Source organism: Crinia signifera, chromosome 2 (genome assembly GCF_055691185.1).
Source record: "Crinia signifera chromosome 2, ASM5569118v1, whole genome shotgun sequence".
Lineage (NCBI taxonomy): Eukaryota > Metazoa > Chordata > Amphibia > Anura > Myobatrachidae > Crinia > Crinia signifera.
The window spans coordinates 56,181,785-56,207,126 of NC_139218.1; the positions used below are offsets into that span (position 1 = coordinate 56,181,785).

The window sequence follows — 25,342 nt, forward strand, 5'->3', positions numbered from 1 at the left end:
ACAGAAGAGTCCGGTTCCGGGGCCTTGGTCCTGGTTCCGGGGCTGGTCCGGGGTCCTGGGCTCCAGGGCTGATGTCTCCGGGGTCCAGGATCTGAAGAAGTCCAAAAGGGGTTCCGAAGGAAGGAAATCCTACTCACCTGGTCCCCGGCGACGACATCGGCATCCTCTCCGGCAGACGCGCTGCTCCCGGCTGGTACCCGCTCTCGGACTGAAGAGACGCAGAGATGTTTCATCTTCCGTGCCTCTTCTCAGAATGATTCCATTGGCCGCCTAGCGGTCAATCAGGAGCCGAGAAAGTCGGTGCTGGTTTAATTAAATCAAGGGGACCCCTATTTGTCGGGGACCCTGATTTTATGTCACCAGCACCGGCTCAATGAGCCCGGGGCTGGTTATGCTCTGGCGGGGGACCCCGCGCTGGTTTTTTATTTTTTATTTTAACTGTTTAAACTTATTTTTACACCAGAACCCTGCACAGATCATTGCGATCTGTGCAGGGTTCTGGCTAATTCGCCCATCAGAACCTGGTCTGATTTTTGGGCAAATTATAGACACACTTTATACAAATCGAATACCATTAAATATGCGATTTGTATGCTTTTTCATGTGAAAACATCTGGATGCGATGTGCTGCGAAAAGCAGCCATCGCATTTCCAGTGTGTCCAACTTGTTGGCCAAAATCACTTTTTTCACATTTTCGCAGCTCATTAAATATGCAAAAATGGAAAAAAATGCGATTTCGGCCATTTTTGCGAAAAATAACTCGCAAAAGTCTAATATTCTCAACCCATAGAATGTCACCCATTCTGTCATGTCATTCCAATGTATGATTTTCATATAAAATTACAAAAGCTGCATTTAGTTGCCCCAGTTAAATAAATGTGCCAAGTTGGCTTCTGCAGCACACAGTGTGTCACAGCGTATTAGTACTGGGCAGGGGGTTTCCCGAATCTCCCCCTGGTGTACTTCCAGAACACTCCCCAGAAGGGAAATTTTTGATTCGGGTGGAGGCACTGCCAATAAAGTTCCGAGGTGAGATACACCTACATCATTCGGTACATATATACCCTCACTCCGCATATTACAGAAGGGGGTGTTACACTTGTAATGCAATGTGTAAGGTACTGGTAATGCAATGTGTAATGTACTTGTAATGCAATGTGTAATGTACTTGTAATGCAATGCAATGTGTAAGGTACTGGTAACGCAATGTGTAATGTACTTGTAATGCAATGTGTAATGTACTTGTAATGCAATGTGTAAGGTACTGGTAATGCAATGTGTAAGGTACTGGTAATGCAATGTGTAAGGTACTGGTAGTGCAATGTGTAATGTACTTGTAATGCAATGTGTAAGGTAATAGTAATGCAATGTGTAAGGTAATGTGTAAGGTACTTGTAATGCAATGTGTAATGTACTTGTAATGCAATGTGTAATGTACTTGTAATGCAATGTGTAATGTACTGGTAATGCAATGTGTAATGTACTTGTAATGCAATGTGTAAGGTACTGGTAATGCAATGTGTAATGTACTTGTGATGCAATGTGTAAGGTACTGGTAATGCAATGTGTATTGTACTTGTAATGCAATGTGTAATGTACTGGTAATGCAATGTGTAATGTACTGGTAATGCAATGTGTAAGGTACTGGTTATGCAATGTGTAATGTACTTGTAATGCAATGTGTAAGGTACTGGTAATGCAATGTGTAAGGTACTTGTAATGCAATGTGTAATGTACTGGTAATGCAATGTGTAAGGTACTGGTAATGCAATGTGTAATGTACTTGTAATGCAATGTGTAAGGTACTTGTAATGCAATGTGTAAGGTACTGGTAATGCAATGTGTAATGTACTGGTAATGCAATGTGTAAGGTACTGGTAATGCAATGTGTAATGTACTTGTAATGCAATGTGTAATGTACTTGTAATGCAATGTGTAAGGTACTAGTAATGGCTTCCATTTACGTTTTACACATTTTTATCATACTGTACCAATTCTGAGAGCCAGTTAATAGAGAACATGATTAATGGAATTGGAACGTGGCAGATTTTGGGGTGTGGAGTATGATTGTGATTTTATTGGGTGGCTTGATTTGGGCTTCTCTGCTGCTGCTAAAGTCAGAAAGTTTGAGTTTGTTCAAATAAATTGTAAAACTTTGGTTGTTCTTGCTTCAGTATTAAAAATAAATCCATGTTCTCTATCTGAATATCAGGCATAACTGTTTGCGCTTGGAGTTCTACTTTTCTTACATGGAAAACTGGCTAAAGTATTATACATGCGTGCAGTGTTCCCTCTAAGCTGTACGCACGTGCGCGCGCACACACCTTGACGAACGTGCGCACAGACATTACAACTGAGCGCACAGAGCAGCAGTGGTCCTTTTTTGCAGTTGTGGACTCAATTAATGTGTGTTTCACCCACATTGTGTACTGTATTTTGAATGTTTAAATGTTTAATATTATTTTGAAGTAAAGTTAACACAAATGCTGAACGTCATTTTCCAGTTATATATAAGTGTCGCACAAAAATGTAAATTTCATTCCAAAGTTGCACAGCCAAAATCTTTAGCCGCACACAGCCTTCGTAAAATTAGAGGGAACATTGCCCGCGTGGTCAAATCTGTCTGCTTCACTGCCTCATTTCTTATATGCTCAAGGGCTATAAAGCTCAAGGGGTTACATACGGATGACCAGCGGACTGTATTATTTTAACCTATCCCATGTGCATTCTACCCCACTTCCTGAGTTTGACTCGAACCCAACATCTCTGCCCTTTGGTTACAGTATATGTATGGAAATGCCATGTAGTTCCTAAATGGGGTCACAGCTATATACGATACAATGGATATCCTGCCAGAACTGCACACTGGTTATATTAGCCACATGCCCGTATAGAGTTTTCAGAATTTCTTAAGAAAATATGAATCAAAGTTTCCAAATAAGACAAGTTGAGACATTACCCCTAGCAACCAATAAACTTCTAGCTTTAATTTATCAAGTACATTCTATAAAATCATAGGTAGAGAAGTAGTTTCTTTGACATTCTTGAAAAATCTCAATTCTCTCATTTTAGACAGAGCGGATTTTACAAAATAGCAATCACGTCATCTTATTTCCGGCACCCGCAAGGAAGTGAGCGCTGACGGCAAGTCCACAGCAGTGACATTCTTCAACGGAGATGTGAAACAAGTGATGGTGGATCAGAGAGTGGTAGGTGTCTGAGCTCCGCGATATAGAGGTCATCATGGGGGAATTGCTTTGCGCTTCCCTTATAAATAATCCATTATTTTATTTCTAGATTTATTACTATGCTGATGCCCAGACTACACACACAACTTATCCAGAGGGACTTGAGATACTTCAGTTTTCCAACGGACAGATGGGGTTTGTATTTACAAGACTTACCTTTCCTTTTATTATCTGGTTACTCTTTTGCCGCAAGAACTTTAATTTAAATAAAAACTTTGATTTTGCGGGAGATCCATTTCCCCCCATCTGTAACTTTATGGACAGACACGTTGACGGCTATCATTCTGAAATGAGATTCTAGAAAAAATAGAGCTTGTTTCGGGTTCAAAATATATTAGGGGAAAATGTATTAAGCTAAATACGCATAAAATAGGCGTATTTGTATTTAAAAATATGCCAATTTTATGCATATTTGTATTCTCGGCATTTACTATACCGAAAATACCACAATTCGTATTCATGGCACATTCGTATTCGTATTTACGCATACGAATGTATACGCCATAGAAAGAATACCAATAGGAATCACCATTCAAAAGAACAGTGATTCTTAATTTACTAAGCGTCCATATATAATATGAGGTTGATAATTAGCAGGATACGGTCGCAAATTGGCGATAAAATATGCCTGGAAAATACAGTACACTTCATTTTCCAGGCGTATTTGTCAGAAGCCTGCACGTATCAGTCAGTTGTCAGTAAGTGTCACTTTGTGCAGTATGCAATCATATTACAGGTTGAGTGTCCCTTATCCATATTTTTTTATTTTGCTAAAAGCTCTACTGGGGACATGATTGGCACTACTGGAGACATGAAACTGTACGTAACTGGCACTATTGGAGATATCTGTAACTGGCACTACTGGAGACATATGTAACTGGCACTATTGGGGACATCTGTAACGCACTACTGGAGGCATGATTTGTAACTGGCGCTATTGGGGACATCTGTAACTGACACTACCAGCGACATGATATGTAACTGGCACTAAATATGTGCAAGAAAATTATTGCTTGGCATTCAAATTCAGTGCTTGAGATAGTACACATTTTTTTTCATGCACAAATAAAATATATTTGTGTGTATTTCATGTGTTTGATGTGTTCATACAACATAAATGCAAGATACCTCAAGATATCTCACTGAACTATAAAAATATTCCGAAATATGGAATAATCCGTAATCTAATATGGTTCTGGTCCCGAGCATTTTGATAAGGGATACTCAACCTGTATTTTGATAGTTTTTCAGTTCTGCAATTATCCTAAAGGCATTATGTTAGTTAAATGATTTATGTTATATGAGTAGTGTTTGAGGGGGGTTTGAACATATTGTTTTTTGCAATATGTTTAAATGTATTATAAATCATCTAACGGTACTTGTTTCCTAGCACGGCCACAATGGCGGGCATCGGGTGTCATTTTTAGTGGTCAAAAATCAAGTCAAAATCGCGTCGGTCGCGTCGTATGCGGCTAAAAATGGCTTAAATGGTCCAGACGCGATGCCCCCGATTTCCCCATAGGGAACAATGTTAAATGCCTCAATTTAGCCGCGATGCCCCCGATTTCCCATAGGAATCAATGTTAAATGGCTCAATTTACCCAAATCATCATAGGGAACAATGGTAAATGGGCCAGAAAACCCAAAAAAGCACCCCTGAACAGTGAAATGTCCCCCCAAAAGTAGTTTACGCCACCCCACGATCAATGCGAACCCGAAGCGTGGCGAGCGCAGCGGTACGCGTCCTCCGACCTTTTCATACCCCCACTATCCACGTCGTCGTTGAGTTGAGAATAGAATAGTGTGGCGAGCGCAGCGAGCCACCGAGCCCGAAGCGTGGCGAGCGCAGCGAGGGGACGCGGATACCTTCACAGGTAAACGCGTCCCTTTGCGGGCTTCACAGGTATCCGCGTCCCCTCGCGGGGCTCGCTGCGCTCGCCACGCTTCGGGCTCGGTGGCTCGCTGCGCTCGCCACACTATTCTGTTCTCAACTCCACGCCGACGTGGATAGTGGGGGTATGAAAAGGTCGGAGGACGCGTACCGACGCCCCTCGCGGGCTCGCAGCGCTCGCCACGCTTCGGGTTCGCGTTGATCGTGGGGTGGCGTCAACTACTTTTGGGGGGACATTTCACTGTTCAGGGGTGTTTTTTGGGTTTTCTGGCCCATTTACCATTGTTCCCTATGATGGTTTGTGTAAATTGAGCCATTTAACATTGATTCCTTTGGGAAATCGGGGGCATCGCGGGTAAATTGAAGCATTTAACATTGTTCCCTATGGAGAAATCGCGGGCATCGCGTCGGTACCATCGCACCCGATTTTTTTAATGCATGCGATGGCCCCCTATTTTTCCTCACAATGTCCACGATCATGATCGTTGTGGCCGTGCTAGGAAACAAGTACCTATCTAACAATTATTTTCCATTTTAGAAAAGCATTTTTTCGACTGAAAGAAAGAGATAACGTTCCCAGACCAGATGATGAAGAATCCGTACCCCGATGGGAAGGAAGAGAGCATCTTCCCGGATGGGACCATAATAACAACTCATCTGTAAGTTACTATATCTTTGTATATTCTACATTATGATGAATGTAATTTTAGGATTTATTACATACTGTAAGTGTTTCTTTGTCTTCCTTTAGCGATGGGACCAAAGTAATACAGTTTGATAATGGGCAGCGAGAACTGCACACAGCGCAGTTTAAGAGGTGAGAATACCCCGATGGAACAGTGAAAACTGTGTATACTAATGGCCAACAGGAAACCAAATATGCATCTGGAAGGGTTAGGGTTAAAGACAAGGATGGAAATGTCATCATGGACACTAAAATGTGATCCCTTATGTTTAAGAGGGGCCTGAAGTTAATCTATTTCTATCATTATTTTAAATGTTGCTCCCAGCATGTACATAGGTTTTGTAAATACAGAACGTGGATTGATGTACATGTATAGTATATATCAACTGTACATATTTTATAATGGACATTTATGTAAAATACTTAATGATATATTAATAAAAACAAGACCATGTGTACACAAGTTGTCCAATTTAAAATAAAATGAAACATTTGGAATTTGTTTGGAAATAGAGGTAATGTGACATCCTTCACCCCAAATGCATTTACATAATCACTTTTAAATATTTGAATATTTCAGCATCCACCACCAGGGTTCGCAAAAACACGCTATAGCGTGTATTTTACCCGAAACCGGTCCCCGGGGACGCGCTGTGCTGAACCTGTGAGCCGTGGCAAGCCAATCACTGCAGCGGCTGCCGGGACCAAATCATTGAACAGTGGCCGCCCGGCAGCCAATTACTGTAGGTTTTACAGGTTGCGTTGCTGCCGCTGCGCACCCTGGGGTAGGTGCATGTTTTCTACATCTCTTTCCGCATCCTGTAGCGTCCGCGGTAACCAGGCAGCGTCAGTAGCTACCAGCCGGCGCCGGACACCATGGCGAGGTCTCACCGGGACTCCATGCTGGCCGCGGAGTGTGTCCAGTCCCCCGTGCACCCCCACATGAGGGGCCCGGTCACCCTGTACGAAAAGCAGGAGGCAGAGCAACAGCGGTTCATCAGCAGCAGCAGGGCGCCCCCAGGAGAGGTGAGAGCCAGGTTTGCTCAGCATTGCCCGCAGTGTGTATTGGCTGATATTGCCCTAAATGCAGCCCCCCGCCATGTAAGTCCAGTAACAGCCACTCTCAGCAGAGTAGGTGAGCAGGCTGTCAGGGGTGGCGGGGGACTGGATGTGGCTAAAACAACTCAGAGCAGCGTGTCAGCTATTTCAGCCACATCCAGTCCCCCTCCGCGCTGATATCCCGCTCACCTACTCTGCTGAGCAGCATGTCGGCTTTTCCAGCCCTTGGGCAACGGACCCCCCTCCGTGGCAACAAGCAAAAAATGCCCCACTCCACTGTGGCAACGAACCTAAAGTGCCCCCCCCCCCGCCTCATGGCAACCAGCATAAAACGCCCCCTCCCCTGTGGCAACCAGCATAAAATGCCCCCCCCAGCATGTAACCCCTGCAAGGAGCATATAACCCCTAACAACAAGCATGTAGGTAAGCAATTGTCAGTGACAGATACTGAGAATTACACCTACTGGACTTGATTGGAGAAGTGGTACTGTGCAATTGTCAGTAACATATACTGTATACTGAGAATTACACCCATTTTACATGATCACAGAAGTAGTACTTCAATTGTAAGCGACATTTGCTGAGAATTACACCCATTGCCCATTATTAAAGAAGTAGTACTGTGCAATTGTAAAGGTGGCCATACACACGCAGATTTATCTTCAGATCTGGTTGGTTGAAACAAAAAGATGGTTATGGATGAGAGCAAATTACAGTTGACCATTTGCTTTGAAATGCTGGAAAACTGTCACTCATCCATAACCATGTTTTTGTTCCAACCAGCCAGATCTGAAGATAAATCTTACTAGTGTATGGGCACCTTAAGCGACATATGCTGAGAATTACACCCATTGCACATTATTACAGAAGTGGCACTGTGCAATGGCAGGACCTTTCTTACAAAAATTAGTTAACTTTCCCCTAGTTGTATAATTATAGAGAATAATATTATTTATTAAATAATGATTAATGGACAATGGGCCTTATTTTGGTTCACTCTTTCTGACAAAATACTTCTTAGATGGACAAAGCCATGTGCACCGCAGGGGGGCAGATGTAATATGTGCTGAGAGAATTAGATTTGGGTGAGTAATTTTGTTTCTGTGCAGGGAAAATACTGGCTGCTTTATTTTTACACTTCAATATAGATCTCACTTTGAAGTAAAACCCCACCCAAATCTAACTCTCTCTGCACATTTTGCATATGCTGGTTTTGTCCATCTAAGAAGGATTTTGTCAGAAAGAGCGAACCAAAATAAGGCCCTATGTTATCTTTTATGCTAATGGGGCAATAAAAGTCTTTATGATGGGAGCAACATTTAATATTTTATTATGTGACCGTCATTTATATATTGGTAATATAATAATGATTGCCCACATTAGTAATCAATAAAAATTGCCCCAACAATCTAATAAAGTATTGCTACCTTTGTTTATATATTTATTTCGCCCCCCCCAATATATGAATTAAATAATATTGCCCCCATGGCATAACTAATAATGTTTGTTGTTTCCTTAGCAGCATATAATTGTGCAAAAAAAGGGGGTGGGGTCACAGCTCATAAGGGCGGGTTCACGGCTCATGGGGTAGACTTGGGTCTACGCCCTCATAGTAAATGTATTGTACCTACTTTTGTGCTGCTTTTCCCAATTGTAAAACCGCTACAAATACAGTATCCCAATGTTTTATCAGTATAAAGATGCAGCTGGATGACGGTGTTATGTTATAGTTAGAAGACACTGAGATATATACAGTAATACCCACTAACACTAACTAACTGACTGCATAGCGGCCATATTGTATCATGACATCATTATGACATCACAAATGCTCTGGCAGAGGACATTCTAACGGCATCAGGAGAGGAAGCTGATTTTATCTCTTGTGCTTCAGCTCTAACTTTTTGGAGGTTACCTAGTGATATTATGGGCTGCATGTGCAGTAAACTGTGCATCCCTGCACCCAGCAGGAAGGTAAGTGTGCCGTTATATGTATGGATTGTACTTTGTACATACAGAGAATTATCATAGGCCGCAATACGGGGAGCCCAGCCGATATTGGGAGTTTCTGGGCAGATATGGTGGTTATTTCTCCATATCTGTAGCCTAAATATGGGGGGATAGGTATATTGTATTGTTATTCTCACTGTTCACACATTTCCACTTTAACTTAAGTTGTTTTTTTCATGTATTGAACATCCATGTAACAAAAACGGTAACGCTGCTCTTCAACTCTATGGGGGGGAATTCAAGTGGTTTTAATGCCGATGACCAATTTATGGTTCATTATTGTTATGTAGCATTAGGGGTACACGGGTAGGTGATGCTCCTGTATGTAGTATTAGGGGTACATGGGTAGGTGGTGCTCCCTGTATGTAGCATTAGGGGTACATGGTAGGGGGATGCACCTTCTCCTTTGCACTGTATAGGTGACCCAGGGTCCTGCTCATGTGGGTCTTCTAGTAACAATCATATAGGGACACATAGTGGTATGGGGGTACAGTGCATACGGGTGTCTCAGTAACATGGGCACAGACTCAGTGGGGATTTATTACGCTCCCCCAGGTCCTCCCCAGCACAGGGCCTGAGATGTAATACTTACACCATTATGTACATCTCCTATACCCTCCCCGGCACAATTCCTAGGCAGCAGTGTCTCATAATGTGGGCATGTTGTGTAGTAATACTCACATTTCACCATAAGAATCACATTATCAGTACTGAAGTGTCTCCCTGCAGTGTGCGCTTTTCTCCTGCTAGTAGCTGCCTCCTGCCAGACTATAACTGCCATTAACTGCCCATGCCTCCTGGTGACCAGTGTTGCCAGATCATCATTTTAATAAGAGCATATATTAATTACACAGGTCCCAGGTGTCAGAGCTCTTGCCAACTATCACTATGTCCGATGAGTAGTCAAGTATAGCCCCAGAACCTGTGTTAAAAATATATTGATTGCTCATTGGATGTAATGACAGTTGGTATGAACTCTAACCCCTGGGACCTGTGTAATTCATTTGTGCGCTTATCAAAGAGATGATCTGGCACCCCTGCTGGTGACCCTCATACCAGGGGAAACGCAGGATGTAAGATGGGGGTTTCTCCCAACATGACCCATTCCAGGAGGGACACAATGCTCTGCTCCTTGGCTTCCCTCTGATATTATAATTGCTGCCACCTGTGTTGAACTAGTTACTTGTTAAGGTGATAGCAATCCTAAAATAAGTAGGCATGGCCAACAACCATCGATGATTCATAGTCATTGATGGTTTCTGGCTGATGTTGAATAAAACTTTTTTGCCATCAATGGGGGAGAATCAGATGTTTGCCTTCATCGATGGTGCAACATAACACCTGTGATGCCCTGCCCCTGGAACTGATTGGCCCATAAAAGGGATGACCATCGGTTGGTGAAGCCACAATTACACTCTGTAGATGGCTACCATCGATGACTACATGCAATATCACCATCGATGGCAACCACACCGATGGTCATCCCTAATTAAGAGAGAAGTCTTAGAAAAGAGCATTTTGTCCATTGTGGAGTAAGTCAAGTTGGAAGGTATGTAATATTATATATATGTGGATGTTTCGGTGCTGCGAGCTGGCACTCTAGTCGATAAGGCAGACACCAGTTAAAGTTCTCCAGACAGACTAGCTCGTGGGCCAATCAGATCCAGGGACAGGGCATGACACGTGTTATGTTGCACCATCGATGAAAGCAAACATCTGATCCCCCCCCCCCCCATTGATGGAAGTATATATATATATATATATATATATATATATATATATATCTCCCAAATAAATGGCGTCACTCACCAGTCTGTTTTTCTCAGTCAACAGAGTTTATTCAGGCAGCATGGCAGAGGGTGCAGGGCATCTACGTTTCGGTCCTCCTCCAGGACCTTTGTCAAGATAACATGTGGATGGCATTGCCTCTCTATTTATAGTAGACATGACTCAGAAGTACTGGCTGCATTGTGATTACTGTGTCTCAAGTTAAGAGCCAATACACAGCAGTAAATAATGTATCAGTATTGCCAGTCATATGAAGTATATATATATATAATTTGTGAACGTTTGTATTGTGAGACATATGGTTAGAATTGTATGAAAGATGCCTGTATTGCAACTTGAGTTATAGGTGAAATGTGTTAAATAGAGAGCATATGATTTGGAAGGGGGTGTGCATTGTTTTGTTTAATTAAAAAGCGGTTACAGAGTAATGCTGTGTACACACTTGTACAATCTGCATGAGATCCAGATGAGATTTTGACTATGTATACAATTTAGACTATGTATACAATTTAGACTATCTGCACTATATAGTCTATGCAGCCAAGACTTTCTGCATGAGATCCAGATGAGATTTTGACTATATAGTCAAAATCTCATCTGGATCTCATGCAGATTGTACAAGTGTGTACACACCATACATTGATAGTGTGGAGGGTACAGTGACTTTTGTGGGTGTGTGGGGGGTGGGGGTGGGGGTGTGCGTGCGTGTTGTTTAGGTGTGTGTGTGTGTGTGCAATAGTATAGTAGGGTGTTTTTGAGTCAGCGGCTCCCCACTGGCGGAGGTCACGACACAGGAAAACAGGAGGCTGGGTAGTGATAGGGGTGTGTGGGCTAAGGGGGACTAAAGAGGAGGGTGGGAGATACTGTGCAGCTTCTGCCAGTGGGTGAGGGTCCAGCATGGCAGCACAGGAGTACAGGATAGTGGCCCTGAGTCAGCGTCTCCTCCTACTGGGTGGGAGTTAGGGTGCATGAGAGCAGGAGGCTGGGCTATGAGTCATGATAGGGGTATGTGGGCAACACAGCGTCAGCGACTCCCCAGTGGTGGAAGTTACAGTTCAGGAGAGCAGGAAGCTGGGTAGTGATAGGGATGTGTGGGTATGAGGGTGACCAAAGAGGAGGGTGGGGGACACTGTGCAGCTTCTGCCAGTGGGTGAGGGTCCAGCATGGCAGCACAGGAGTACAGGACAGTGGCCCTGAGTCAGGGTCTCCTCCTACTGGGTGGGAGTTAGGGTGCATGAGAGCAGGAGGCTGGGCTATGAAGCATGATAGGGGAATGTGGACAACACAGAGTGAGCGGGTCCCCACTGGCAGAAGTTACGGGACATGAGAACAGGAGGCATCGCAGTGATAGGGGTGTGTGGGTATGAGGGGGACTAAAGCTTTTGTGCTGGTGCAGAGGAGGGTGGGGTACACTGTGCAGCTCCAGCCAGTGGGTGAGCATCCAGCGTGGCAGCGCAGGAGTACAGGACGGTGCCCCTGAGTCAGTGTGTTCTCCCACTGTGAGGCCGTAAGGGTGCATGAGAGCAGGATGCTGGGTGGTAAAGCATGATAGGGGAATGTGGGCAACACAGGGTGAGCGGGTCCCCACTGGCGGAAGTTACGGGGCATGAGAACAGGAGGTAGGGATGGCCATTGGTGCAGACACCATCGATGGTTGGCATTGATGACGATTTTGCACCCTGCCATCAGTAATAGTAAAATATTACTTGGATAACCATCGATTGTTGTAGCTATCGATGGTCATCCATTATATCTGACTGAATAGGCCGTGGGTCAATCAGAACTCGGTGGCGGGACTTCTGGGTTTGGGGGGTGGAGCTATGCTCCGTGTCCCGGCTCCTTAAAAAAATTGGAAACTTGATCGGTTCTCCTTTGCCATCGATGTAGGGAAACCATCTGGTCCTCCCACATCGATGGCAAAAGTATTCAACATCGGTCATAAACATCGATGATTTGAAATCATTGATGGTCGATGGGCATCCCTAGAACTGTCCTCCACCCTCCTAGAAGGAGGGTGGAGGACAGTATGCAGCTCCCGGCAGTGGGTGAGCGTCTCCTCCCACTGCGAGGGAGTGAAGGTGCATGAGAGCAGGAGGCTGTATAATAGTGGTATGTGGGCAAGACATTGATAAAAGTTGTGGTGCTGGTGCAGAGGACTGTGGGGACACTTCTGGCAGTGGGGGAATCTGCAGCGCGGCAGCCAGGGCCAGATTTCCCACCTAAGGGCGGCACCTGCTTGTGGCGGTACAGGATGGGCGGGGGGAGGTGATGTCAAGGGGGTAGTGGTGTGTATAACACTGGTCTTTTCCCTAGGGGGGGTGGGTTTGTGTAGAACGCTGGGTGGGAACGTTATACACAGAGGGGATGAGTGACAGTTTTGGCTAAATATATAAGAGATAGATATTTTGGTGCTGCGAGCTGGCACTCTAGTTTATAAGGCAGATACCTGAGTTCTCTTGATAAAAAAGTACAAATGGCAGGTTGGGTCTGGATGAGGTCCACAACACGGCACTCCAAGGGTTTTGCAGAAGGAGAACTTTAATACCAAAGTATTAAAGTTCTCCAGACAGACTAGCTCGTTGGCCAATCAGTTCCAGGGACAGGACATAACAGGAATTATATTGCACCATCGATGAAGGCAAACATCTGATTCTCCCCCATTGATGGCAATATATATATATATATACAATCCAATGATTCGGCACTCCTGTGGTGTATAGATGTAGGTGCCTGGGTGCCTTTCTAGGTCATACCAAATACATACGAAAGAGCGATGGCGGCACACCCAGGGCCCTACATACACATCCACAGTATGCCGGCACTCGCCAAAATAAAGCCACAGAAGGTGCCATCCCTCAAAGTAATGTACACAATCCAGCGGTGGGAGGCACAGAAGAAATCACTAAAAGTACATGTGGCCAATAAGAAGTGTGTATTGAAGTGCCAAGCACTTTTGAGGTTACCCCTGTCCTCAGTGCTCAATAACATGGGAGAGAAACGTTTCTCTCCTGTGTAATTGTGCCCTGAGGAGGGGCACAATAACACACTCACTGTAGATCAGGTGAGGATGAGGTCAAGCCCAGACAGTTTGCATTGTTAGGCTCCACCCCTTCATAGCATAATGCCACAATTCCCAGGTCTGTGTGAAGGGGTGGGGCAAAATTGATGTGATTCTTTTGAATTATGTCATATTATACCCTCCCTCTTACCATAGCCCCGCTTCTCATGAAATTATGCTGTAAGGGGCGGGGCTTTGCTTGTCTGAGTGCAGGTGTTTAAAAGAAAAGCCGGGGGTGTGTGTGTGTGTGGGGGGGGGGGTGTTTGAAGTTACTGGGTACCCGCCTTTGTGCTATAGTGCATACCCCCTGGTGCCCAGGGACATGGTCACTTTGTACTCTCCAGTGAGTGTTACACTAACAATGGTTATATGTTACTGACAGTATAAGAAATTTTGTGAAAATACAGCAAACCAAAAAAAAAAAAAATAAGCGCATCTAATCTCTATCATTATCCATTGCTATAATCTTATTATAACTGCTAACATTGGCACTAATAGTTATAGCAATAACTTATAAGCCACAATGGTGACGCTCCAGCTGATTCCACTGCCCTGATCTGTGCTATTGCTTCCATGGTAAAAAGTGACTAAACTGTTATGTAGAGTTATGTAGTCACAGCTCATGGTGTCTCTTCCTCTGCTCCTTATAGACAGGCAAGTCCGCCAAAGTGAGGAGGATCATGGTCCAGCCCATTAGTGCTGTGAGTCCCTCCACCAGCCGTTGCTCCACTCCTCTACGTGTGGTGGGCAAACTTCTGGAGCAGGAGGACATGGTCCAGCCCATTACTGTGAAGGTGGGCACACCTCTGGCGCAGGAGGACATCTACCTGCCCAGTGAGGGTAAGCTTCCTCAGGTGTTATGTATGGGCTGGATGTAAGCTTCCACAGGTGTTATGTACAGGCTGGATGTAAGCTTCCCCAGGTATTATGTATGGGCTGGATGTAAGCTTCCCCAGGTGTTAAGTACGGGCTGGATGTGAGATTCCCCAGGATGTTGCCTATAACAAGCAATCTGATTCTATCTATCACTTTCTAGAAATGTGTACTGATTCCTCAGACAGCAGCAGCTGTGCTTCTGAATCCAGCAGCAGTGACTCTGACTCCAGCAGCAGCTACACCACAGGGCACCTCACAGAAGCATCACCTCCACCACCAGATCCTGCGGTGGTAGCAGCAGTGAATGCAGTTATATCGGAGAGAGTCGCCTTTTTCCTGTTCGGTGCAGGTAAGCTTCCGCAGGTGTTATGTACGGGCCAGATGTAAGATTCCCCAGGTGTCAAAAAAGGGGCAGGATGCAAGATTCCCCAGGTGTTATGTACAGGCCAGATGAAAGATTCCCCAGGTGTTATGTACGGGCTGGATGTAAGATTCCCCAGGTGTTATGTACGGGCCGGATGCAAGATTCCCCAGGTGTTATGTACGGGCTGGATGTAGGGTTCCCCATGTGTTATGCAACAGAAACCACTCGATTTTAGTGGTAAATTGGGCGCTAGTTTGAGAAATAACAGAATTATTATATATAAAAGAAAAGTTTTTTTTTTTTAAAGAATATAAATGAATTTATAATTCAGCTGCAGTCCTCCTGTGTGTACCAGTGCAGGTACCCTACAACGGTCTATCACCTGAACCAATGAAGGTGCAGGTCACAAACAGATACAATTGAAAACATAAAAAATGGAGTCTCTGCGCTATTCTTTTGTTCAAAAATGCACCATGGATGAAGTCACTTCACACACACATTTTCATTCATTTTAGTTGGTAATTTTATGTATATTTAATTTCTTAAAAAAGAACATATATAAAGACAATACAATTTTATAGGCGGCCACCTACAACTTCACAATATAGTACAATCAAACAGCAAATAAATATTCCTGTTATTTATAAAAAAAATCATGCAATAAAAAAATTATGCAGTAAAACGATTTTGAGTCTTGAAATATATGAAGATACTCAGTCCATTTGTCTATGGAATGGAAACACTAAGGGCCTTATTTTGGTTCATTCTTTCTGACAAAATCCTTCTTAGATGGACAAAACCATGTGCACTGCAGGGGGGGCAGATGTAACATGTGCAGAGAGAATTAGATTTGGGTGAGTAATTTTGTTTCTGTGCAGGGAAAATACTGACTGCTTTATTTTTACACTGCAATATAGATCTCACTTTGAAGTAAAACCCCACCCAAATCTAATTCTCTCTGCACAAGTAACACCTGCCCCACCTGCAGTGCACATGGTTTTGTCCATCTAAGAAGGATTTTGTCAGAAAGAATGAACCAAAATAAGGCCCTTAGTTCTTTTGCAAGAATGTTTGCGTGTGCAGGGCACTAATAGCCCTTGCCTCCAGATACAGTCCCTTTAGTTGAAATATAATGCAGGACCTACAACGTCTGTGGTAAGTTTGTGAGAAATATTTAGTAACTGGTAGTAGCGCACAGTGGCGCGTCTCTCACCTGGGCACACTGTGCGCTTTGGTCCCACCCGATACGGAGTGTCCCTCCGGTGAGCGGGTTGTGGGGGGGACACCGTGGAGATGTTAGAGCTGGCGTGTCACTCACCCACGTGGTTGGTCCGGGCGGCTAGCGCTGCTCTCACCTGCACTGCCGTTTCTCCCCAGTCTCACCGGAGTTCTCCTAGCGGCTTTCAGGTGCGTGGTGACATCAGATCTGTTCCGCTCTCTCCCCAGATGTAGTGGTGCCAATGTAGATTATGCATAGGAGGCTTGTAGATCCAGAATTAATGGTGTCTGGGCAAATAATTCCAAAAAGGCTTTTAGCTGAGTAGACCTCTAACGCGTTTCGCCCTATCAGAGGGCTTTTTTTAAAGAGTCCCCATGTGTTATGCATAGGCTGCTTGTTTCTGATCACTTGTCTAATTGTAGTGTTGCTTTGTTCGGGCACATGCACAGGTGGTGCTGACATTACTGTTATGTTCCGTCAGTGTGACAGGCTGGTAACTAGTATATATGTACTAAGCTGGGATTTCTGTGACAGGCAGGTAACTAGTATATATGTAATAGGCTGGGATTTCTGTGACAGGCAGGTAACTAGTATATATGTAATAGGCTGGGAGTTCTGTGACAGGCTGGTAACTAGTATATATGTAATAAGCTGGGAGTTCTGTGACAGGCAGGTAACTAGTATGTATGAACTAAGCTGGGATTTCTGTGACAGGCTGGTAACTAGTATGTATGTACTAAGCTGGGATTTCTGTGACAGGCCGGTAACTAGTATATATGTAATAAGCTGGGAGTTCTGTGACAGGCAGGTAACTAGTATATATGTACTAAGCTGGGAGTTCTGTGACAGGCAGGTAACTAGTATGTATGTAATAAGCTGGGAGTTCTGTGACAGGCAGGTAACTAGTATATATGTAATAGGCTGGGAGTTCTGTGACAGGCCGGTAACTAGTATGTATGTAATAGGCTGGGAGTTCTGTGACAGGCAGGTAACTAGTATATATGTAATAGGCTGGGAGTTCTGTGACAGGCAGGTAACTAGTATGTATGTACTAAGCTGGGATTTCTGTGACAGGCCGGTAACTAGTATGTATGTACTAAGCTGGGAGTTCTGTGACAGGCAGGTAACTAGTATGTATGTAATAAGCTGGGAGTTCTGTGACAGGCAGGTAACTAGTACATATGCAATACGCTGGGAGTTCTGTGACAGGCCGGTAACTAGTATTCATGTAATAGGCTGTGAGATCCATACCTCCCAACTGTCCCGTGGTTTTTGGTGATGTTCCCGTGTCCCTCCCGTGGCCGGCAGTGTCCCGCTGCAGGAGGGGGGGGCAGTTGGGAGTCTCCCCCAGTCTGACAGAATAGACGCTGTGCGCATGCACACAGCGGCTAGTCATGACCGAAAATGGAGCACAGCCTAATTAGCATATGCCACGCCCTTTTGCATATGCCATGTCCCCTTTTGAGGCGAGTGTCCTATTCTGACATTCATAAGGTTGGGAGGTATGGAGATCTGTGACAGGCAGGTAACTAGTATATATGTAATAAGCTGGGAGTTCTGTGACAGGCTGGTAACTAGTATATATGTAATAGGCTGGGAGTTCTGTGACAGGCTGGTAACTAGTATATATGTAATAGGCTGGGAGTTCTGTGACAGGCTGGTAACTAGTATATATGTAATAGGCTGGGAGTTCTGTGACAGGCTGGTAACTAGTATATATGCAATAGGCTGGGAGTTCTGTGACAGGCTGGTAACTAGTATATATGTAATAGGCTGGGAGTTCTGTGACAGGCAGGTAATTAGTATACAGTATATATGTAATAAGCTGGGAGTTCTGTGACAGGCTGGTAACTAGTATATATATGTAATAGGCTGGGAGTTCTGTGACAGGCAGGTAACTAGTATATATGTAATAGGCTGGGAGTTCTATGACAGGCAGGTAACTAGTATATATGTAATAGGCTGGGAGTTCTGTGACAGGCTGGTAACTAGTATATATGTAATAGGCTGGGAGTTCTGTGACAGGCAGGTAACTAGTATATATGTAATAGGCTGGGAGTTCTGTGACAGGCAGGTAACTAGTATATATGTAATAGGCTGGGAGTTCTGTGACAGGCTGGTAACTAGTATATATGCAATAGGCTGGGAGTTCTGTGACAGGCAGGTAACTAGTATATATGTAATAGGCTGGGAGTTCTGTGACAGGCAGGTAACTAGTATACAGTATATATGTAATAAGCTGGGAGTTCTGTGACAGGCTGGTAACTAGTATATATGTAATAGGCTGGGAGTTCTGTGACAGGCAGGTAACTAGTATATATGTAATAGGCTGGGAGTTCTGTGACAGGCTGGTAACTAGTATATATGTAATAGGCTGGGAGTTCTGTGACAGGCAGGTAACTAGTATATATGTAATAGGCTGGGAGTTCTGTGACAGGCAGGTAACTAGTATATATGTAATAGGCTGGGAGTTCTGTGACAGGCTGGTAACAAGTATACAGTATATGTAATAAGATGATAGTTCTGTGACAGGCAGGTAACTAGTATATATGTAATAAGCTGGGAGTTCTGTGACAGGCAGGTAACTAGTATATATGTAATAGGCTGGGAGTTCTGTGACAGACAGGTAACTAGTATATATGTAATAGGCTGGGAGTTCTGTGACAGGCAGGTAACTAGTATATATGTAATAGGCTGGGAGTTCTGTGACAGACAGGTAACTAGTATATATGTAATAAGCTGGGAGTTCTGTGACAGACAGGTAACTAGTATATATGTACATTTACTACAATGAAAAGAGGTGATGTTGCCCATAGCAACCAATTGGATTCTGGCTTTCATTTTCAGATGATACAACGTCTCTGGATTCCTCTGTTAGCGGCAGCAGTGATTGTTCAGAGCTCTTGGACCTGGTGGAAACCCCATCAGATAACAACAGAGGCTCTTGTACGAGCAGAGACTCCTCCCCCTGGTAGGTACAGATAAATGTAGTCCGTAAGGGCCACTAACATGGTGCAGGCACTGGTAGCAGCAGGGCAGGGAATAATGACATGACTTGTACATGGGAAACGTTTGTGTCTTCACAATAACAGTCACTGATCAAGGTTTTTATTTATAGGAATGACATCTACTACAAGCCTGCCTCTGTGGGCTTCCTGTGCCAGGACGAGGAGGATGGGATGCCCAAGGTGGATATATAAGACCAGAACCTGGACATCGGACTCACTGAGTCATTTCTATCTTGTGCTGCATGTCCCAGAATTTGGGAACTTGCAGCTTTAAAGTTTATATTGATTGTTATATGCATACAACTTGAATCATTGTAGTTTATGCAACTTTTATAATTAATGTTAAAAAGCATGTCCTGTTGACATGTCCTGCTGTCCTGTTGACAGCTTATCCCCCTACCCAAGCCTGTCCCGTTGACGGGTAACCCCCTACCCCCAATCTCTGTCTTCACAACTCCCTCTCTCCATATCCAGCAAGTTTGAAACATATCATTTTGCTTACACTTTCTGAGGAGTCATTTGGTCCGTTGAGTGGCCTATTATGTGTAATATACACTCACATACAGATGAATGTATACAGTATATGTATCTATCTGCTGTTTTAACAATAAAAAGTAAGACAAATCAATCAGTGTCTGATGTGTTATTTTCCACTTACTATTGAGCATGTTTCCCATTGTACTACTGTATTAGTCTGACCCTTACTCGTGTTAGTCTGACCCTTACTGTATTAGTCTGACCATTACTGTATTAGTCTGACCCTTACTCGTGTTAGTCTGACCCTTACTCGTGTTAGTCTGACCCTTACTCGTGTTAGTCTGACCCTTACTCGTGTTAGTCTGACCATTACTGTATTAGTCTGACCCTTACTCGTGTTAGTCTGACCCTTACTCGTGTTAGTCTGACCCTTACTCGTGTTAGTCTGACCCTTACTGTATTAGTCTGACCCTTACTCGTGTTAGTCTGACCCTTACTCGTGTTAGTCTGACCCTTACTCGTGTTAGTCTGACCCTTACTCGTGTTAGTCTGACCCTTACTCGTGTTAGTTTGACCCTAACTCGTGTTAGTCTGACCCTTACTGTATTAGTCTGACCCTTACTCGTGTTAACCCTGTGAGTGCCAAGTGAATTTGTCAAAATAGATGTAAAATTACCAAGCAAACATTTGTATTCATCATAATGACCTGTAATGTTTATAGGACATATCATCTTTTTTTACTCAACATCTTTTCTTTGAATCTATATAACAAGTGTGAGTGACGCTGATATTTTTTTAAGCCAATCTTTTACCGAGATTTTGGCACTCAAAGGGTTAAATAGTTGTGATATTGTAATTTGCAATAAGAAGAATATGGTAGGTTTGTACAGTACTGTGGGCTATAAGCAGGGGTTAAAGGGAGGTGGAACTGGGTGGAACTGAGTTCCACCACCTCTAATGGTGAGGTGGAACATTGTAACCTCCACATTATTCTTATTATTATAATTTTATTTATAAGGCGTCACAAGTGTTTCGCAACGCCGTACAAAGGAACAATACAGGGAGAAAAAGCTTGGCATAACATTGAATAAATAACAAAAATACAGTACAATACTCATTACAGCTTAAATGTAAGTAGTGAGGACTCAATCAACATACAACTAGAGCATGGGTGCTCAAACTGCGGCCCTCCAGATGTTGTGAAACTACAAATCCCAGCATGCCTTGCCACAGTTTTAACACTCCCTTATAGCAAATATGTGGCAAGGCATGCTGGGATTTGTAGTTTCACAACATCTGGAGGGCCGCAGTTTGAGGACCCATGCTTGAGGCCAATGATGGAGATGAGTATGCAGACGAAGATGGTCACTGAGTGTTGGAGTATAGAAGAGCTGTGAGTGACATGTGAAGAGAAGTGGGCTTTGACAACAGGAGGGAAGAGGGCCCTAGTCGGAGGAGCTTACATTCTAGTAGTAAGGGGAGACAGATTACAAGAGGTGCAAGCAAGTGGGTGGTGGTTAGATAGTAGGATGTAAACAGGCAAGGGGTCGTAGAACCAGCTGGTTTATGCAGTGGAAGGGTACGCTTTGATGATAGGTGAGTTTTCAGTGCCCGTTTGAAGCTTTGCAAGGTCGGGGAGAGTCTAATGGAGCGAGGGAGTGCGTTCCACTGAAGGGGTGCAGCATGGGCAAAGTCCTGTACTCTAGCATGGGAAGCAGTGATCAGGGTGGAGGAGAGACGACAGTCATCAGCCGACCGTAGAGGATGGGAGGGTGTATGAATGGAGATGAGGTTAGAGATATGTGGAGCAATGGAATTAGAGATGGCCCTGTATGTGAGTGTGAGGTGTTTGAAGAGGATTCTGTAGGAGAATGGGAGCCAGTGCAGATTTTGTTGAAGGGGAGTGGCAGAATTAGAGCGGCGGGAGAGGAAGATAAGCCTAGCTGCAGTGTTGAGGACAGATTGGAGCGGAGCCAGTTGGGATCGAGCGAGGCCGGTGAGGAAAGCATTACGGTAGTCAAGCCGTGAGAAGACCAATGAGTGGATGATCAGCTTAATTGCACTCTGTGAGAGAAAGGGCCTGATGCGAGCAATGTTGCGTAACTGGAACCGGCAAGAATGGGCCAGGGCTTGGATGTGGGGTGCAAAGGAGAGGTAGGAGTCAAGAGTGACACCCAGGCAGTGGAGTTGGGGAACGGGGGAGATGATGGTGTTGATAACAGTGATAGAGATATTAGTAGGGGGCATAGCTCTGGGTGGGGGAAAGATAATAAGTTCGGTTTTGTCCATATTCAGCTTCAGAAATCACTCAGACAACAAGGTGGAGATGGCAGAGAGGCAGTTGGAAACTTGAGAGAAAACAGTGGGGGACAGATCAGGAGAGAAAAGGTATATTTGGGTGTCATCCGCATAGAGGTGATATTGGAAACCAAAGGAGTTAATGAGTGCACCCAGAGAGGAGGTGTACAGAGAGAACAGAAGGGGGCCAAGGACGGAACCCTGAGGGACCCCGCCAGGAAGGATGGAAGGTGGTGAGGTGGAGCCAGAGGCAGAGACTGAGAAGGAACGGTTGAAGAGGTAAGAGGAAAACCAGTTGAAGACTGTGCCAGAGAGGCCAATGTTTTGGAGTGTGTGGAGGAGGAGAGGGTGATCCACAGTGTCAAAGGCAGCAGATAGGTCCAAAAGGATAAGCAGGGAGAAGTGACCCTTGGATTTGGCTGACAGCAGGTCATTGGTGACTTTCACTAGGACAGTCTCAGTGGAATGAAGTGGGCAAAAGCCAGATTGAAGGGGATCAAGGATGGAGTGGTCAGACAGGTAGCTGGTGAGACACCTGTAAACCAGCCGTTCTAGTATTTTAGAGGCAAATGGGAGAAGAGAGATAGGGCGGTAGCTTGTTGGAGAAAAAGGGTCCAGGTTTGGTTTTTAAGAATAGGCAAGACCAGAGCATGTTTGAAGGGTGAGGGAAAGATGCCAGTAGAGAAAGAGATAGGTTGAAGAGGTGAGCAAGGTGGGAGCAGCCAGTGGGGGAGAGGGAACTGAGGAGACGTGAGGGGAGAGGGTCCAAGGGACAGGTAGAGGGGGGAGAGGATGAGATGAGGGAGCGGACTTCCTCAGCTGTAGTAGGGCAGAAGGATGACAGAGTGGGGTAGTTGGGAGGGGAGGATGATTGGGGTGGGTGGGCAGCAGAGGGGGTATGGGAGGAGATATCATGTCGGATTATCTCAGATTATCGGATTATCACATTGGCCCTGCACAGTAATTCTCACAGAAAAGCATTCTAGGGGGATGCCAATAACCGCTGTCCCAGTCTCTGTCTAAAGGGGGGGAGGGGGTAATTAGGTGACATAGAAAATAAGTTTCCCCACCTCTTGATCACAAGCTTGTCTATTTTTCAGAAAAAAAAGGTGGGGGTGGTACTTCACCATCTGGATGTAAAGGTGTTGTGATGGGGGTGGGGCTTATGGTAATGTTCTGTATGGGGGGGCGTGGCCATGCTCCTTGCCATGCAATGCCAATATAAATAGGCATTGCACAGCGGTGGGGGGCGGGGCTATGATGATGCAATTTGCATAACATGGAGCCATGGAGGGGGGGAGGGGGCTTGCGGGAGACTGACGGCATTGCAGGGGATGTTCAGGAGCCTTCTGGCCATTCCAGGACAGTAGGCAAGTTTGAGCTACACTGAGCCCCAGAGGTGACTGATGCTTTAATGCATAGGGGTCCATTTACTAAGGATATACAATATGGTCTGGTATTACCATCCAGCAATATGGGATCTATCAGTGGTATACAGTAACTAGCAGAGGCAGGGACAAATGCTCCAAAAAGTAGCCACCCCTGCAAACTGCTCAGCCAGGTGCCAGGGAGTCCATGCTTGTGCCATTAGCGCTTACCGCACTGCCTCGCCAGCGATGTGGTAAGTAGCCTTTAGGCTACAATGGGCTACCACCATCAGGGCCGCCAACAGGGGGGGGTCTGGGGGTACTTGAGTCCTGGACCCCACCGCTCTTGTAGAGGGTAGGGCCCCGGGCAGCTCTATCCCCAGCAGCACGCCCGTCCCTTCAGTTTCCTCGTACACTGCCTGCCGCCTCACGCTACCCACATTCTTCCGCCGCCCAGCGGCCGTTTACTATGCAGCCAGGCCCGGCAGTGAGCCTGCCCGGCTCCGACTTCATTGCAGGCCACGGCAGGACATTGTGACTGCACACTGCGGCACAGGGGGGTGTCTTCGGATCTCTAGGATCCGAACCTGCTCATCCCTAGTTAAAAGCCCGTCAAAATGGTGGCTTAGTACCTATCTGCTCCTACCTCCAATCTGGTATACGGTTGTTAGCACAAAGGTCGACATACATCGGGTTGACCAGTGAAGGCCAACATGAACCAGGGTCGACACATGGGAAGGTCAACATGGGCTTAGGTTGACATGTTACTAGGTCGACACAAGCATTAGGTCGACATGAGCTAGGTCGACAGTCAAAAGGTTGACATGGGGTTTTTCACTTTTTTAAGCTAACATGCCCTACTGTCTACAAGGGCAGTGATTCTCAACCTCGGTCCTCAGGACCCCCAACAGTGCACGTTTTCCAGGTCACACGGCAGGTGCACAGGTGCACTCATTATTCACTGACACATTTTAAAAGATCACAGGTGGAGCTAATTATTTCACTTGTGATTCTGTGTGGAGACCTGGAAAACATGCACTGTTGGGGGGTCCTGAGGACCGAGGTTGAGAATCACTGCCCTTGTAGACAGTAGGGCATGTTAGCTTAAAAAAGTGAAAAACCCCATGTCAACCTTTTGACTGTCGACCTAGCTCATGTCGACCTAGCTCATGTCGACCTAATGCTTGTGTCAACCTAATGACACGTTGACCTAAGCCCATGTCGACCTTCCCATGTGTCGACCTTGGCTCATGTCGACCTTCAGTGGTCGACCCTAGGACACATACCCCTCCAATCTTTGGGGGAGATTCTCTAAGAATCTCCGCGCCCCCTTCGCCTCCCATCGCAATTATAATTATCGCATATGTTCTAACATATGCGATAATTATAGCAAAGGACAACTCTTGCGTTAAGAGCTGTCCTTTGCGGTGAGAGTCGCCGGGTCCCAGCAGGTCCCGGCGGCTCCCCCCTCCCTCCCACACCCGGCGCTGCTGCTGCGACGGGCTCTCCTCCTCCCTGCACCCGGAAGAGGATCAGTGCAGGGAGGAGGTCACAGGTCCGGGCAGCACAGCTCTGTGCTGCCCGGACACAGGTGAGGGGGCTATACGGGGCGGCGGGGGTCCGTGCGGGGCAGCGGGGGGTCGTTGCGGGGCTGCGGTGGGATGCAGTAGAAGCCCATTGGCTTCTATGGGGCATTGCCAGATTTTTCTGGCGATGCCCCCCGCCGCGTTAACCCGGCAGGGGATGCTTACAGCATCCCAAAATGCGGTAAAAACCCCGATAACTGGGTTTTTACCACATTTTTAGCTTAGAGAATCTCCCCCTCTCTCTTCACAGTTCCCTGTGTCCATATCCATGAAGTTTGAAATAGATAATTTTGGTTTCACTCTCTGTTAAATAATTTGGTTTTTCAAGTGACCTCTAGTGGTCAATGTTGGTACTTCACCTCAGAGGTGAGTATTTAGTATTTTATATATATAGCTATGCAGCAGAT

General features: G+C 45.3%; 1 protein-coding gene across 2 annotated transcripts; it reads left to right on the forward strand.

The window, feature by feature from the left end:
* Positions 1-458: 458 nt before the first annotated feature.
* LOC146059703 (uncharacterized) lies at positions 459-19,835 on the forward strand. 2 transcript variants are annotated; one of them, XM_083172164.1, is made up of 10 exons: positions 459-3,210; positions 3,299-3,384; positions 5,679-5,799; positions 5,892-5,957; positions 6,406-6,568; positions 6,651-6,851; positions 14,391-14,580; positions 14,777-14,965; positions 19,047-19,170; positions 19,318-19,835. In XM_083172164.1, exons 6-10 carry the CDS (start codon positions 6,702-6,704, stop codon positions 19,397-19,399), a joined length of 735 nt encoding a protein of 244 aa, XP_083028290.1. In that variant the 5' UTR covers positions 459-3,210; positions 3,299-3,384; positions 5,679-5,799; positions 5,892-5,957; positions 6,406-6,568; positions 6,651-6,701; the 3' UTR covers positions 19,400-19,835. The 2 variants fall into 2 exon arrangements, with proteins under 2 accessions (XP_083028290.1, XP_083028289.1); XM_083172163.1 differs by having other exon boundaries at positions 6,406-6,851.
* Positions 19,836-25,342: the final 5,507 nt, after the last annotated feature.

What these genes read in the sequence shown, in the direction of transcription:
- LOC146059703 (XM_083172163.1), top strand. Translation starts at nt 6,702, where the DNA reads ATGGCGAGGTCTCACCGGGACTCCATGCTGGCCGCGGAGTGTGTCCAG. An exon ending in GCAGGGCGCCCCCAGGAGAG is followed by an intron (nt 6,852 to 14,390) that starts GTGAGAGCCAGG and finishes TGCTCCTTATAG; the next exon opens with ACAGGCAAGTCCGCCAAAGT. An exon ending in CATCTACCTGCCCAGTGAGG is followed by an intron (nt 14,581 to 14,776) that starts GTAAGCTTCCTC and finishes ATCACTTTCTAG; the next exon opens with AAATGTGTACTGATTCCTCA.